The 16,370-nt window shown below is 39.1% G+C and overlaps 1 protein-coding gene across 8 annotated transcripts in view; it reads left to right on the top strand.

Annotated features, from left to right (window-relative positions):
• Window positions 1–9,691: 9,691 nt before the first annotated feature.
• SH3D19 (SH3 domain containing 19) overlaps window positions 9,692–16,370 on the top strand; it is a 240,069-nt gene continuing 233,390 nt past the window's right edge. For 7 of the 8 annotated variants that reach the window (XM_056803672.1, XM_056803677.1, XM_007496244.2 and 4 more), the window contains exon 1: window positions 10,663–10,787. In XM_056803672.1, the coding sequence (XP_056659650.1) occupies window positions 10,676–10,787 (112 nt within the window). In that variant the 5' untranslated portion in view covers window positions 10,663–10,675. Of the gene's footprint in view, window positions 9,995–10,655; window positions 10,788–16,370 lie in introns of those variants that run through there. The other variant, XM_056803671.1, reaches the window with a different exon arrangement.

Below are 16,370 nucleotides of genomic sequence, written 5' to 3'. Positions count from 1 at the left end.
GATTTGACTTGGATCTTGGATCTCTATTGCTGAGAATAACTAAGTCATTCACACTTGGTTATTGAACGATATTGCTGTTACTGCGTACCATGTCATCTTGATTTTGCTCACTTCATTTTGTAATGTTGTTCATGTAAGTCTTTCTTGGTTTTGTCGAAAGCATCCTGCTCATCATTTCTTATAGTGCAATCATATTCCATTATAACCATATACCACAATTTGTTCAGCCACCTTTCTCTCTTTGGGATACAGACCTACTAGTGATTTTGCTGGGTCAAAGGGTACACACAATTTTATAGTCTTTTGGGCATAGCTCCAAATTGCTCTCCAGAATGATTGGACAAGTTCACAATTCTATTACTCTGTTAGTTTTTAAAGCCCACACAATTTGGCTTCAACCTGTCTTTCCATTATCATTGGACTTTATTATCCTTCTTGCAAATTGTTCTTCTCTAGATCCTCCCACAAGAGGCTCTATATCCTCTCTGGACCTTTGCATAAGCTGTCCCCTCAAGCCTGGAATGCTCTTCCTTCTTACCTCTTTCCCAAAGAATCCTTCTTTTCTTTTAAGATACAGCTCCTACACCATCCTCTGTATAAAACCTTTCTGTATATCCCAACTACCTCTACCCACTCCACCCTCCAAACTAGCTTGTATTTAACTACTCTTTTTAAAATTACATGTACTTTTTTCAGTTAATGAAAATCATCCTTCTCTTCCTCTTACTCATCCCCTCCAACTGAGAAAGCAAGAAAAGAAAAAACCCTGTTACAAACATGTAGTCAAGTAAAACAAATTCCCATATTGGATACACCTATAGGAATGAGGGTGGGTGATGCAGCTATATGGCTTGGTGGATTGAAAGCCAGGCCAAGAGATGGGAGGTCCTGGGTTCAAATCTGACCTCAGATACTTCCTAGCTATATGACCCTGGGCAAACCACTTAATCTCCATTGACTAACCCTTATTGCTTTTCTGCCTTGGAACCATTACACAGTATTAATTCTAAAATGGAAAGTGAGGATTTTTAAGGAAATTAAAAGGTATGTGTGTGTGTGTGTGTGTGTGTGTGTGTGTGTGTGTGTATTTCACTGTCCTCTATGAGTCCATCACCTCTCTATCAAGGGATAGGTATTATGTTTTAACATGAGTCCTCTGGCATCAAGGTACATTATTAAGCTAATCAGCATTCCTACGTCTTTGGAAGTAGTTTCTCGTTACAATATTCTTGTCATTTCATAATTTTTTCTTCTGTTTCTGTTCACTTCACTTTCCATAAGTTAACACAAGCCACCCCAAGTGTCTTTCATGATTTCTTACATTACAATAGTATTCTATCACATTTACATCCTATAACTTGTTCAGTAATTCCCTAATTGATAGACATCTCCTCAGTTTCCAACTCTTTGCCACGTCAGAGATTCTATAAATATTTTTGTACAATAGAACCTTTTTCTTTTATCTCTTTGGGGTATAGACCCAGTAGTGGTATTGCTAGGTCAAAGGGTATGTAGTTTTATAGCTTTTTAGAGATAATTTCAAGTTGTTTTTCAGGATGACTGGATCAGTTCATAGTTTTACCAACAGTGTTTTTCCATAGGCCTTCTAGAATTTGTCATTTTCCTCTTTTGGTCAACTTTGACAATCTTATGGAAAAACTCAGAGTGGTTTTCATTTGAATTTTTCTAATTATAAGTCATTTTTATAAGTGACAATTGATACCTTAGATTTCTTTTTCTGAATATTACTTATTTGTACCCTTTGTTATCAAATAGGAAATATTTAACTACTTTGTGCACATTTGCATTTATTTCCATCTTAGAATTAATACTGTGTATTGGTTACACATTTGGATTTATTAACTTTATATTTATATAGTTTTTGCTCTCTTTGTTATCTCTTCCATTAGAATGTATGCTCGTTGTGAATAAGGATTGTTTTATTCTTTATATTTGTATCCCTTGCACCTTGAACAGTGATGGATTGTTTTTATTGTTTTTATTTTGTTTTTTTAGCTGATCTCACAAGCTTTGGTTTATTCTAAGCTTTAACATTCCATGAAAACACCATGCTTTTGTATTCATTGTCTCTGCTTCCTTTAAGCACTTATCTTTTTTTTAAAATATATGTATTTATTTATCTAATTTAGAATATTTTTCCATGGTTACATGAATCATGTTCTTTCCCTTCTTACCTCCCTCCTCCTCCCAGAGCCAACAAGCAATTCCACTGGCTTTTACATGTATTATTGATCAAGACCTATTTCCATATTACTAATATCTGCAATAGAGTTGATGGATTGTTTTTAAAGATTAAGTTGAATTGATATATTTTTTTATTTTATAGCATCTTAATTTTTTGAGTAGATTCCTTTCTTCTACTACCCATTAAGCCAGAATGGCCATGCATGTCTTTGTGTGCAAGGGGGCTTGTGGATAGAGAAACAGTTCAGCAAAAATGACCCATATATTATTCAACCAACAAGTATTTATTAAGTGCCTACTATGTGCCAGACATTAAACTAAACACTAATCAAAATACTATAAGGATAGAACAATCCCTACTGACAAGGAGTTCATATTCTAATAAGAGAGACTGACTGTGCCTGGCAGCACATGTAGAAGGAATGAATTTCTTATCTCTTCTCTGGGAGCAATGTTGGCCATTATAATTACAGAGTTCAGTTGCCTTAAAAAAATGTTTCTTGTATTATTGAGGTCACTGCATATGTTATCCTATGCTTCTCTGAGTCCTTCATGTTCATGGTCTCTGTAGGACAGTGGTAATTCACTTACAATCATGTACTGCCATCTCATCTGATGGATACCATCAATACCTTTCGCTCAATTGCTAGACATCATTTGTTTCAGGTACTTTGCCAGGAATATTTTGGTGTATATGGGGCCTTTCTTTCTGTCTTTGACCTCTTTGGGGCATATGGCTAGCAGTAGCATAAAACCAAGTTGCTTTTTAGAATGGCTCCCAATTTGCAGGAAAGCTAAAAATTCCAAGAGGTCAAGGTAAGGTAGAAGTCAATTTAGAAAGAAGATGGAGAGGATAAATGGAGTACCACATTCCATAGACCCCCATCCCCCAGCATCTTACTTTGCAACCTTTAAAGTGATACTTTAAATGTGAGTTATTATAATAAACTGTCATTTTTTCAGAGAAAATTATATATTCAGTTCACATATATCTTTAAGTGTGTGACTGAAGATAGCTTTAATTTTTGCTTCTTACATCAAAAGAGGTAAGGAAAGATCGGCTCAGGCTCACAAATCCAGAACTGTAGCTTAGAGTTCATCTGAGGAAACAGAGGCTTAGACAAAACCATAATAACTGAGAGAAGCAGATTGGCTCTAGGACCTCTGACATAAAATCCTAATGCTCTTTCCGTTGGACCATATAATTTCTCAAGTCCTTCAAGTATTACTTTTCTCCACAGCTTGTAAACTTTATTAGCATCTTTAAAACCATGGAGAAGAGTGAGGCTCTGCTGCTTGTGTCAGGTAGGTTTTTCAAGTTTTTTACCTTTTGCTTCCTAAGGGGTTGGTAGTTGGTATGTCATTAGGGTGGGTAGGTAGGGTGTGAATACTGTGTTTGTTTAGCTGCGAAGTTTGCCACACCTTTGGTTTTCTATCATATGATTAACTTTAAACTCCTCTGGCTCACAACCCCACCTGGTTTTCCTCCTTTATTAGGATGACTTCATAATGCATTTATATCCCAGTCGGAGGTCAATTTAGGTGGGCTTAAACAGGTACGAGAGAGAGAAGAGAATGTAGGCTCCTAACCTTCTGATTACTGGAAGATCCCAGAATTACCTCTGGACCTGGACAAAGGAAGATTTTTGAAAAGCAAATCACTACAGGGTGAATGAGGTTATCTAATTGCCAAAACACTCAGCCTTACTCTCTAAGCTGCTTTGTCAAGGGTAAAAGAGATCCACCCCTCGTTGTGTACTATATCTGAAAGTTGGGTATGGTGTCTGCTAAAGTATTAGAACACAATTTTTCCGTTTGCCCCCAGTTCCATTCCTTTATTTTTTCTGGCTTAAAGTTCCCCAGTGGCCTTATTGAATGATTCAGGCCTTAATTTCTGCACCTGCCTTTAATTCCACCAACTCAGAATGAACAGAGCAAATATGTTTCACGTGGGAGCTCTTTCTTATCAGTTCAAAAGCTCATACAGGATTTGCTGCCCTCTTAGAGGGAAAACTAACAGCAATTATTGGAAAGGCCAAGTTTTAAGCCTTTAGCGAAGCAGGCAGTTGAGTCCTCACTGACCCATTTCTCTGTCCAATTCTTTTTGATACGCCTGAATTTGTCCTTCACCCCAATCCTCTGTCCTGGAGTTAGATAGTGCTGAACATGAAGCCCTGTTCAGTTCCCCATGTGGTTCAGAAAAATTTCCTCCTTTCAAAGAATAATAGTGCTGGAAAGGACCATAGGGATTATCTAGTCTAGAGGTTCTTAACCCTTTTTGTGTCATAGACCCCTGTGACAATGTGATGAAGCTTAAAAACCCCTACTCAGATTGTCTTTAAATGCAGAAAATAAATAAGATCATAAAGGAAATCAATATTTTAAAATATATTTTATTTTTCTCAATTCCATGCAGAAACAATTTTTAACATTTGTTTTACATTTTTTTGAGTTCCAAATTATCTCCCTCCTTCCCTGAAATGGCAAACAATCTGATACAGATCTTACATGTACAATCATGTAAAATATATTTCCATACTAGGTATGTTGTAGATGAGATTTCAAACAACAACAAAAAAAGAAGAAAGTAAAATATACTGTGTTTTGGTCTCCATTCAGACTCCATAAGTTCTTTCTCTGGAGTGGATGGCATTTTTCATCATGAGTCTCTGGGATTGTCTTGGATCACTGTATTGCTGGGACTAAGTTATTCACAGTTGTTCATCCAAAAATATTGCTATTACAGTGTACACTATTCTTCTAGTTGTGCTTACTTCACTTTGAATTAGTTCACATAAATCTTCAGGTTTTTCCAAAGTCATCACACTCATCATTTCTTATAGCACAATAGTATTCCATTACGTATCATATACTACAACTTCTTCAACCATTTCCTAGTTGGTGGACATTCCCTCAATTTCCAATTCTTTGCTACCACAAAAAGAGCTGCAGTAAATATTTTGTACAAATAAGTTCTTTTCCTTTTTTTTTATTTCTTTGGGATATAGACCTAGCAGTGATATTGAGTCAAAGGTACACATAGTTTCAGAGCCCTTTGAGCACAGAGGAAATCAGTACTGTGTACTGAAATAGTTTTGTTTTGTTTTTTAAACACTTTCAGGTCAGAAACCCCAGGTAAAGAATACTCAATGGCACAAATGCCTTTTCTGTTTCTGGTTTATCCTTGAGGAAACAATCCCAATTCAATTTAATTCGTTTATCAAATACCTATTATGTGTCAGGCACGGTGCTAGGATATTGGACCATGATGGCATTTGGCATTATGGGGGCAGGGCAGGGTATGCAGGGGGGATGGCACTTGGTCTCCAAAAGGCTTGCCATCACTGATCTAGGGCTAAGGCAAAAATGAAAAGAGTTCCTTCTCTCAAAGAGCTTTTGGGATATTTCCCAAGTGTCAGAGACAGGTTTCAAACAGAACTTCTAATATCAAATCTTTCTACTATATAGTAGAATATAGTAGAATGAGCATTCAATTTGGAGTCAGAGAGCCTGAGTTATTTAAGACCTGACTCTGCTATGTCCCTTCTGTGTGACTTTGGATGAGTCATTTAACCTTTCTAAGTCTCAAATTTCTCATTGGTAAGGAGAAATGTTTGGACTAGGTAGTCTTTATTTCTTCCAGCTCTAAATCTATGATCCTTTGGCATGCATTGTCTTTGATGCTGATAGCTTTTCAGTGGGTTCTAGGTGTGAGATTTAAAATGGTGAAGGTCTTAAACTGTAGTGAGTTAAAATGGTGGAAGATATAAATTGTGATAGATATAAGGGAGGGTGAGTAAATTTGACCGCAGAAAATATGTTTCACTACAGTGTCTTGGTTTTAAATCAAATATAAGGTGGTCACCAGGGAAATATTCCCAATTATTCAAATACCCAAGTCAATTGGGTTTTATAGAGATTTTAATTAACAATACAATGAGTAATCAAAGAAAGAGAGAGTATGAAAGGAATAAGTATGAAGGGCCTCAAGCCAATATGGCCTAGACCTGAGTCTTAAGAGAGAAATCAGGCAGTTTTTTAACACTCACCACAAGGTCTGTCTAAACAAGGATTCTAGTGACACCAGGCCAACTCCATCTCAGCTGACTTCACCAGAGAGCCTTCCAGCCAGATACTGTTCCAAAGGGCCTCTCTTCAGAGCCTCCAGAGGGACAGAGTCCCCTTAGAGGAGCTCCAGCGAGACCTCCTTAGAGATTGTTCTCCAAAAGCTTCCCTTATCCAGAGCCTCTCTCAAGAGATTCTTCCCAAGCGGTCCTCATCAGAGATCCTCCAAAAGGATATCTCCTCAAGAGATTCTGCTTTTTCTTATATAGGGGTGTTTCTCCTATGTCACCTCCCCTAAGTCCCTACATCTACCAATCACTGTAGACGCTTTCCAAAGGACTGCCCATCTGAATTCCTGCTAAGTCGACAAATCTCCTCAGTAAATCTGAACCAGTGAAAACACAGCTGAGTCAACTAATCTCATTAAGAGAAAACTTGCCCGACCCTTTCAGGTACCTAGCATCTCATTGTATCAATTCTAAAAACAGGCCTGGCTCAAAGAACTCCTTGCCTTATTATAAGCATGGGTCCAAGTACTTTCATTGTTTAGCAAGGAGTTTTTTTCCCCCCTAAAGCAGTCTTAAGTATGCTTGAGATAGAGGTCCTCCCATTTCTGATCCTGGCAAGTTCTCACATCAAAATGGGGAATGTTTCTCAGTAGGGAATTTGTTCCAATTAAGAATTCCCTGATGGGGAAATATTTTAACATTCACAAGTCTGAGAGATTTCAAGATATACATAGGAGAAAAGGAAAGGAAAGAAATAAGCATTTACTAAGGACCTATGTGCTGCACTATGCTAAACACTTTACAAATATTCTTATTTGATTCTTTTTTGTATCCTGCAACTTTGCTAAAATTGTTATTTCTACTAGCTTTTAAGTTGATTTTCCAGGATTCTCTAAAATCTCATTTGATTCTAATAGCAGTCTTGCAAAGTAAGTGCTATTATAATATTATAGTAAGGGAAACTAAGGCAAACTGTGAATTTTAGATTTTCTCCAAAATGATTAAATCTTTAAAATTCTAACAGGAATGTATACACCCCTACTAAGGATTGTTGAGGAGGATGGCCTCTGACAGACATGTGCTAGCAAGTGACAAATAAGAAACAACTGACAGACCCCCTGGGCTGTCCTAAGACAAGCTTAAGCTACCATTGGTACATGTGAGATGAAGGAAGTGAGGTAAAAAAAAAAAGTCTATATTTTGTGTCTCTTCCTCTCCCTCCCCTCCTCTTGCAGAGATGTGGTTCTTTCTCTGGCTGGTGTGGCTTATGGCAGTGTGCTGGGCATCCTAGCCATTTGTCAGGTTGTGGCTTGCTGGTGAGATAACTGGAAGAAGCTCTGTAGCATGGGTTAGATGAGGTGTCTTCCCTGAGCTACCTGGGTGAGTGTTTAGGCTGATTCCTTTTTCCTTTACCTCCTAAAACTCTATCCTTCTAGAAGATCCCTCATCTTATAGGAGGCCTTGTGGCTGGAAGCTGAGCTAGGTTAAATCTTCTGAGGCCTCCTGGATGAGTTCTCTGAACTTCCCTTGGCTTAGGCTAGGCCAGAGAAATCTTATACCTTTTTCTCTCTTCTTCTTCTTCTTAACTTCCTTTACTCTATATTAAACCACCATAAAATTTCCAAACTGACTTGAGTATTTTATTGGGATTTGAATTAATCCCTGGCAACCACTAGTATAATATATTCAGTCAAAACCCCCTAAATTTACCCCTTACAAAACAGAGGTTAGGTTACTTTCCTGGAGTCATATAGCTAGTAAAGTGTCTGAGATCAGATCTGAATTTAGGAATTTCCAACCAAGGAACCAGAGCTCCATCCAACTTCACCAGCAAGCAGTGTTGGCTTTCAAGGACCTGAGCTTTTCCAGGTTTAAGTGCTCTGTTCACCTTCTACTAATGGTAGAGTCTTCTGGAGTTGTTATGGAGGAAAAAAAATCATCCTATGGTGCATTATTTCCAACCTTAGTTGGGGTATCTGAAAACAGACAGTCACCAGCATACATGTCAAAGCATTTCCAGTTTGGTAGAATCTGACCAAAGCTGGGCTGGCTCTGTTACTAAAGCTTTCCCTTTGAGATCCCAGGGTCATTTCCATAATAGGAGGATTTAAGTGAAATACATGCAATTTATAGGTGTATAATTTACATATTTTGTCTTTCTGGGCACCCAGAAGGCAAGGCATATAACAGTTGCTTAGAAAATGCTTGTTCTATGTCTTACATAATAAATATAAATATCCAAATGAGAATACATAACAAATATTCAATAAAAATTATTTTTGGCAATTTAATTGGGAAGGCATTGAATAAGTAGATTAGTTTAGGCAGAATTGTCATTTTAATTATATTGACTCTGTCCACCCATGAACAATGAACATTTCTATGAGCAGAACCAAGAGAACTTTACATACAGCAATATAAATATTTTTTGAAGAATGACTTGTATATGTTCACCTCCAAAGAAATAAAAATAAGACAGTTTTATATATACAAATATTTTTTTTTTCAGATGATGCCTTCTCTAATGGGGGAAGGGGAAAGGGGAAGTTAACTGGATATTTTAATTTAACAAATAAAAATTTTAAAATAATAAATAAATACATGAGGATAGGGAGGTGATTTCATTGGGAGAAGGAATGATCAGAGAGGTACTCTACAAATGCAGAGTTGCCCCAGTTCTGCAACTTAAGTCTTTTTTTTTTTTAACTCTTACCTTCTGTCTTAGGTGTATTGGTTCCATGGCAGAAGAGTGGTAAGGGCTAGGGAATGGGGGTTAAGTAACTTGCCCAGGATCACACAGCTGGGAAGTGTCTGAGGCCACATTTGAACCTAGGACGTCCAGTCTCTAGGCCTGACTCTCAATCCACCTAGCTACCCAGCTGCCTCCAACTTAGTCTTAAAAGTTAGCTGAGGTAATTAAGTGAGTGGCCAAGGTTCACACACCTAGTTTGTGTCAGAGGTCCAAACCAAGGCCCATCATGATTCTGATGTCAAGCTTAAACCACTAAGCTATACTTTTTAGTCCTTATGTAGACATTCAGGCAGCAAGCATTTAGGAAGCACCCCTTTATGTGCCAGATGCAAGGCTGAGCATTGGGGATTCAAAGAAAGACCAAAAAACAGTGTGTGCTCTCAAGGAACTCGCAGTCTGGCCAGGGAGAGACAACGTCCAAGCAACTGCATACAAAATAGATATAGGCAGTATAAACTGGAGCTAATCTACAATGAGAAGATACTAGCATGAAGACACACAGATATGATTATACTGTTTGTGTGCTGGACATACATCACCCCTCCCCACCCCCATCCCGAGGACATAATAACCACCTTTTGTACAAATCTCAGGACTGTTAGGGCCCTACCACTTTCCTAAATAGTCTCTGTCCGTCTGACAGTCTGTCTTCTCCTCTGTCAACCTCCCCCTTCTCCCTTTGTCTCAATATCGGTCTTTCCTTTTCTGTCTCTCTCTCCCTCCTCCATCTGTCTCCATGTCTATCTCTGTAACTGCCTGTCTGTCTCAGTCTGTTTCTATCTGTCAGTCTCTTGCCAAGCATTGATTTTATAAGACACCCGGGAAAGGGAAGGATTGGAAAGAGGACCAATAAAACTTCAGATAAAGTTTCGCCGGAAGTTCAAAGCCCCGAGGTTTCTCATATTTCGGGGTGGCCAAAGATAGTTCCTCCGTAGCAGGTCTCCAGCGTGGTCGAGGCTGTCAGGTACCTTCTCTTACTCCTCCTTTTGTTTTAGGGTCCAGTGTGCCGGTTTCCTGTTGACCCCAAAAAGTTGGGAAAAGACAGAAAAAACTAAGGCCACCCCCTCCCTCTCTCTGCACCCCCTTCCAAGCCCCAGCGCCTCGTTTTGGGTTGGCTTTGGTCTGTACCGGCTAGGGGTCCGCTCATCCGGGTCCGTAGTTTGGTTCCCAAGCTGGCTAGCGGAGGCAGGCAAGCAAGTACTACTAGTCCCTCCCAGAGGAGGGCGAGGCCGGGACAGACCCGCCTCATCCCGGGCTCCCAATTTGGAAGGCGGGGGAGAAGGAGGAAGAAGAGGGCAGGGGCTAAACTAAGGAGTGAGGAGCAAGAAAGGAAAAGGGCTAAAGAGGCCGTCTGTGCTCGGAGGAGGGCGGAGGAAAAGCTGGGGGCAGCCCTTATCTGGCGGCCCCGAGACGCCCCCCCCCCAACCCCCCTTCCCCACAGGCCGGGCAGGTGGAGTCTGGCCGAGAAGTTGCAGTTTCTCTTCCGTCTGCTCCGGGCAAGGAATTCCCTCCGGGCCCCAGGGAACTAGTCTCGGCTGGGCGGGCGAGGAGAGAGCGGCTAGTCCGATGGGGGCTCCTGGCTGCTAGAAACTCCGGCCCTCTTACCACTTTCCTCCGGCTCCCAGTGTGTGCCCCCGTTTGGCCGATGGCTGAAGCCCGGCGGCTGGAAGAAGAAGAGGAAGAGCTGCGGGAGCGCAGAGAGCTCGGAGCCTCTAGGAGAGTTCGGTGCCGAGCTCACTCCAGTCACTCGGGGGCAGGTAAGAGGCAGGGACACTTGAGATGGGAAAGCTACTGAAGGAGGAAAGGAGGGAAGCTCTGGTCGGGCGTGGACTAGTCTGCCACTACTTGCTCTCTCTGGTTGGGCTGCTCAGCCCCTTCATCAGCTCTGGCTCTCGTGCGCTCCTGGCCACTCGAGCTGGTGCTGCCAGCTGTGGACTTTTAAACTCTGGCCTGGGAGTGGCTGTAGGTGAACTGGAGGGAGGCGGGGGGAGAGAGGGGAGCTCGCGGACATCCATCTCCCCTCCCCGACTTTAAACAACTACAACAACCACCACCAAAACACCGTATTTTTTATCCGCGTTTAGGAGAAATCAGCCCACCCATTTAAAAAGAGACCAGACTTTCAGAAGAAGTGATAATTCTGGAGTTGAAAATCTCGAATCCTATTTGCCCCCCAGGTAGCCAGGTCAACTCCAGCTATCTTGATTCTTCTTCTCCTTCACCTTCCTCACTCCTCCATTTCTCCCGTCCCACCAGGTATTAATTTTCCTGACCAGATCTGTAGCAGTGCTGTTTCTCTCACCAAGTGTATTAGAAGTTTAAAATCAGCTTGCCCTATAAAAATGCATGAACATTCACGTAGGGTAAAGGGCTTAATGTGGTTCCGTGGAAAATAACACAAAGTTTGGGGTTAGAGGACTTTGGCTTTGAATCCACTCAGCTCTGTTTGCTATGTGAACCTTGATCATGTACTTTATAGCTTCTCTCCACCAGAGAAGCTTAGATATGGATTTTGACCTGGAAATTTTCTAGTCCAACCTCTTCGTTTTATAGATGGGGAAACTGAGGCCCAAAGGTTAAGGGAGTTGCCCAAGATTATATATCTCAGTTTTCTTTACTTAAAATGAGTTCAAGATTTGGGCTAGAATTCAGTGGTGTCAAACTCAAATAAAAAGGGATTCCTTCGGGCCACGGATTGGCATTGAAAAACTCAAATTACCATTACCTATTGTATTTTTATTAAATATTTCCCAATTACACTTAATCTGGTTGGAGCTGCCACTCTCTGGAGTTTTGAAGGCCAAGTCCACATTTGACACGTCTGGCTCTAGATGATTCGGATTCTAACTCAGACAACCAAGAAATGTCCAAGCTTGGTAAGGAATGTGAGAATGTCTGTGTAACACATTAGCTAGTAAGTGTAAAGATATATAAAAGACTTCTTGTTGGAAGGACTAACAAGATTAAATTAATATCAAATGGGTGATTGCAAGGGAGTTAAAAACCACAGATTCCAGTTTGTCCTTTCTATCCTGTAATATCTAGAACCTCTCCTCTTCATTAATGTCCAACGCAATAAGATTTTAAAACTGTTTTTTGATTTTAAAACCAAAAATTTAAAAATTTTAATCCTTGCTCTCTCCTCTATATCATCATACCTCTTTGGCTTTCTTTATCTACATAAATGAGGAAATTGTCTCTAAGGAACCTTATAGTTCTGAGTCATGTATATTTTATGAACTGACAGTTTTACAAACTTCAACTTTCATGTCATGGATTTGGAGTACACAAAAGCTTCATGGATTAAATAGTTTGGCTTTGAAGTGGATGAGTGACTAAATCTCCTTTCTTCACCTCCTCCCTTTACCCCCAGTTCTTTTCTTAATGATACATAAGAGAGAGGAAAAGCACCCATAGTGAATCTTACCCAGGTAAGTGGAATCTATAAAAACCAATCACCAAAACAAAATAGTCAGGGAAAAATAAAGGAACAAAAGAGCGTTAAGAAAGAGGAGCCAATTCAACAGTACATCAAAAGCTTATATTGTAAGTGAGAAAACTGAATATAGTAAACATTCTATAATCTAGGGAGCCAGCTTGAAGTCCTTTCATTCCTGTTGGCTATGCAGAAAAAAAGGATTGTGGACCTTTTCTAAGAGCTCAGAAGGTTATAAAAAGTGGGGAGTAGGAAGAGAGAATGGGGACAGAAAAATAGTGTGGCAAATGAAGGGAGGTCTTGGAATTCCTCTGTGCTTTTCTCATATAGCAGGATTCTGTTTCGCCTTAGAACTAAAAACTTGTTTAAATCTGACCTTTTTCAGAGTTATGCCTATGTAAATGATCACACCCTTTTCCCAACTGCAGTGACTATTTGATTATTCACAAGAGTACTTTAATTTTTAAAAATAGTTCTTTAAGCTTATTTACAGTGAGTATGTATAGAAAAGTAAGCAAATAATTGTGTGTGAGGGAATATTTCAAGGAACAATAATACAATAAAAATACTTACATCTTTAAGAAGATGTTTCTTGTATGCATTATTGATCAAAACCATGTATAATTGAATTTTTACAACCTTCTGCAAACTGCTTTGCTTCCTTGCTACTCTGAATATCTTCATTTGGGATAAGCTTAGAAGTGATTAATTATATATACATATTTACACACACATACATATATATCTATACTCTGTGTGTTTTACTACCTACTAGCAACATGTGTAACTATTTCAAGGCTGTGGGCAGTGATATTTTTTATCTTATTTCTCCCAACTCCTTTCATTTCCGAAGGCTGCTGTATGTTTATCTTGTTTTGGTGAGCTTTTTTTAAAGAGATGTGTTACATTACTTGTACTTTGTGAATTCAGAAACCTTGCTTTCTAAAGTTTTAAAATCTTATTGAGTTGGACATTATGAAGAGGAGAGGATCCAGATATTACAGGATAGAAAGAGGGACAAACTGGAATCTTTGATTTTTAACTCCTTTACAAATCACTCATTTGATATTAATTTCAACTCTTTAGTCCTTCCAACAAGAAGTCTTTCATATATCTTTACACTTATTAGCTAATGTGTTACACAGACATTCTCACATTCCTTACCAAGCATGGACATTTGTTGGTAGTCTGAGTTAGAATCTGTATTCTCAAAGAGAGAGCACAAAGGATGTGGTATGCCAGAGCCTTGGGAGTGAAAATTTGATCATCTCTTTTCACCATTTCTTTTTCTTTAATCTCCACAACTATTCCAGTCTTCTTGAGTTTATACCTCCTATTTTCAGCTTCCCCAGTTCAGACCACACAATTTCACAGCTTAATATGGGCTTCTCCCATATTCCTCCAGCGAGATTACAAGTCTTGGAAGGGTAGAGCTAGGTTTCCTTTGTATCTCCTGGAATGGTGTTGATGAAGTAGGATTTACTCTCACCCAGCTCCAGGATCTTCAGGACCTGTTCCATGATCTTCATCATTTCTTATAAGGTTCTCTACAGGAACTCTTCTGGGGCATCCTAGGTTGTGAGAAAGGCAATTGAGAAGAGGAAGGGGCAATAAAGTGCTTTTTATACAAGCAAAAAAAAAACAAAAAAAGTAATGGGTTAATCAGTTCCAATAATAAACAAAGTAGATACTTGTATCTTGGGGAATGGATAAACAAGATATGGTCCATGAATGTAATGGGATCTAACTGTGCTGTAAAACAATGACTACAGGGGGCAACTGGGTGGCTCAGTGGATTGAAAGCCAGGCCTAGAGACGGGTCCTATGTTCAAATCGAAATCTAGCCTCAGACACTGCCTAGCTGTGTGACTCTGGGCAAGTCACTTACCCCCCCCCCCCCCCATTGATTAGCTCTTATCACTCTTCTGTCTTGGAACCAAAACATAGTATTGCTTCTAGGACAGAAGGTAAGAGTTAAAAAAAAGAATGACTACAGAGAGGCATAGAAAGATTTATACTAGCTGATACAAAGTGAAGAAAGCAGAGCCATGAAAACAATATAGGCATTTGCTACACAATGCCAATTTAAAGAATAACAGCAACAAAACAAGTGTAACTGTATCTTGAGAAGTTATAATGACTGAACTTGTCCTGAAAGAAGAGATGTGAGAATGCTTCTTCCTCTTCCTTCTTTGAGATATGGGGAACCATGAGTATGGAACACCAAATGTGTGTGATTCAATATGTGGCTTAGTTTTGCTGAACTGTTCTCTCTCTCTCTCTCTCTCTCTGTCTCTCTCTCTCTGTCTCTCTCTGTCTCTCTCTCTCTGTCTGTCTGTCTCTCTCTCGTTCTTTGTGGCTACAGTGGAACAAAAGATAATGGTCAAAACTCATTTTTTTAAAATCTGTTAATATCTTGGTGGAGGTGTGAAAACCACTGGTGTAATTAGCACAACTTAATATAAGTTAAACAGTAGATATTCATTAATTAATATTGATGCTACACATATGCTTGTAGCCATGATGTTTACTTTTTATCTTTTTTTTTACTCAGTAATTTTTGGAATCCTTTTCTCTGTAATGTGATTATAAGATCATTTATTTGTTGTTGTTGCTGTTTGGTTTGCTTTTAAAAATCTGGATCTAAATGTTGCCTTGACAACCTTGTTTTTTTCTTAAATGTGTTAAAAATCATGTAATGACAGAACAATAAATATTTAGCAAACACTTATTTTGCAGGGTGGTAGGATTTTGGACAGCCACAAAGTGTAGCTAAGGACCATAGACTTGAACTGTGGAAAAGACCATTGAAAATCCCTTGTTTCCTTCAAAATGAAACCTTTTCTGTGAAGTCTTTCTTGAACACTTCCCAGCTGCTAGTCCTCCTCTGAACCCAGACTACCTCATATTTATTTTGTATCTGATTATTTATGTATCTGTTTTCTCATCCTATAGGCTGTAAGTTGGAGGTTAGGCACAACTTCATTGATGTCTGTATACAGAGAGAAAAATAGTGCAATGCCTAGATATAGGGCACTTAATCAGTAATTGTTGATTGATTTGGTTCAACTCCTTCGTTTTACAAATGAGCAAACCAAGACCTAGGGAGGTTAAGTGAGTTGTCCAAGGTCACACAGGTAGGAAATAACAAAGCTTAGCTATAGACTTAGGCCCCCTGATTTTAGGTCCAGTGCTTTTGTTCACTGCTCTAGGCTGGACACTGTCTAGAATAAAGGGGTCAAATAGCTACCTGAATCTGATTTAAATGTAATTGGAAAATATTTAACAAAATAAATAAAAATACCATAGTTTAATAATATTGTGTAGTTTTCTAAGTCAATATGAAGCCCACCGGATCCTTATTGTGTTCTATTTGAGTTTGAAATCAATGGTTTAAAGCCTACAACCTAATGCAATTAAAAAAAAAAAATTCATGGGTCCCAAGTTAAGACAAATGGATGAGACAATAATGGATCATTTTGTGTTTCTCCCTGCTCTCTAAATCCATTCAAAGATTTTTCTTTTTTGTCTGAAACTATAGGTTCATCTGTGTTGGGAATTCCAGATAGAGATGTTCTCTCCACCTCTGCAGATAAAACGCCTTTGAAATTTACAGTCTAAGATGCTTTGGGACACTAAGGGTTAAGTGACTTGTCCAAAGACTCAAAGCTAGTGGTGTCAGAAGTATTACTTGAACTCAGGTCTTTCTGATTCCAAGACTGCTGCTGCTCTACCCATATATCATGACATTCTCTTCATCTATATAGTTCTGTATTTATTGTGTGGGCACATGTGTCTGGGTGTATACATTTAGTTGTAGTTGTAGCCAGTGCATTTCTTCTTATTTTTTAACTCTTACCTTCTACCTTAGTATTGATACTAAGTATTGGTTCCAAGGCAGAAG

This window comes from Monodelphis domestica, chromosome 6 (assembly GCF_027887165.1).
Source record: "Monodelphis domestica isolate mMonDom1 chromosome 6, mMonDom1.pri, whole genome shotgun sequence".
NCBI lineage: Eukaryota > Metazoa > Chordata > Mammalia > Didelphimorphia > Didelphidae > Monodelphis > Monodelphis domestica.
The sequence above is the reverse complement of the archived record's forward strand: the minus strand, read 5'-3'. Positions and strand labels throughout refer to the sequence as shown.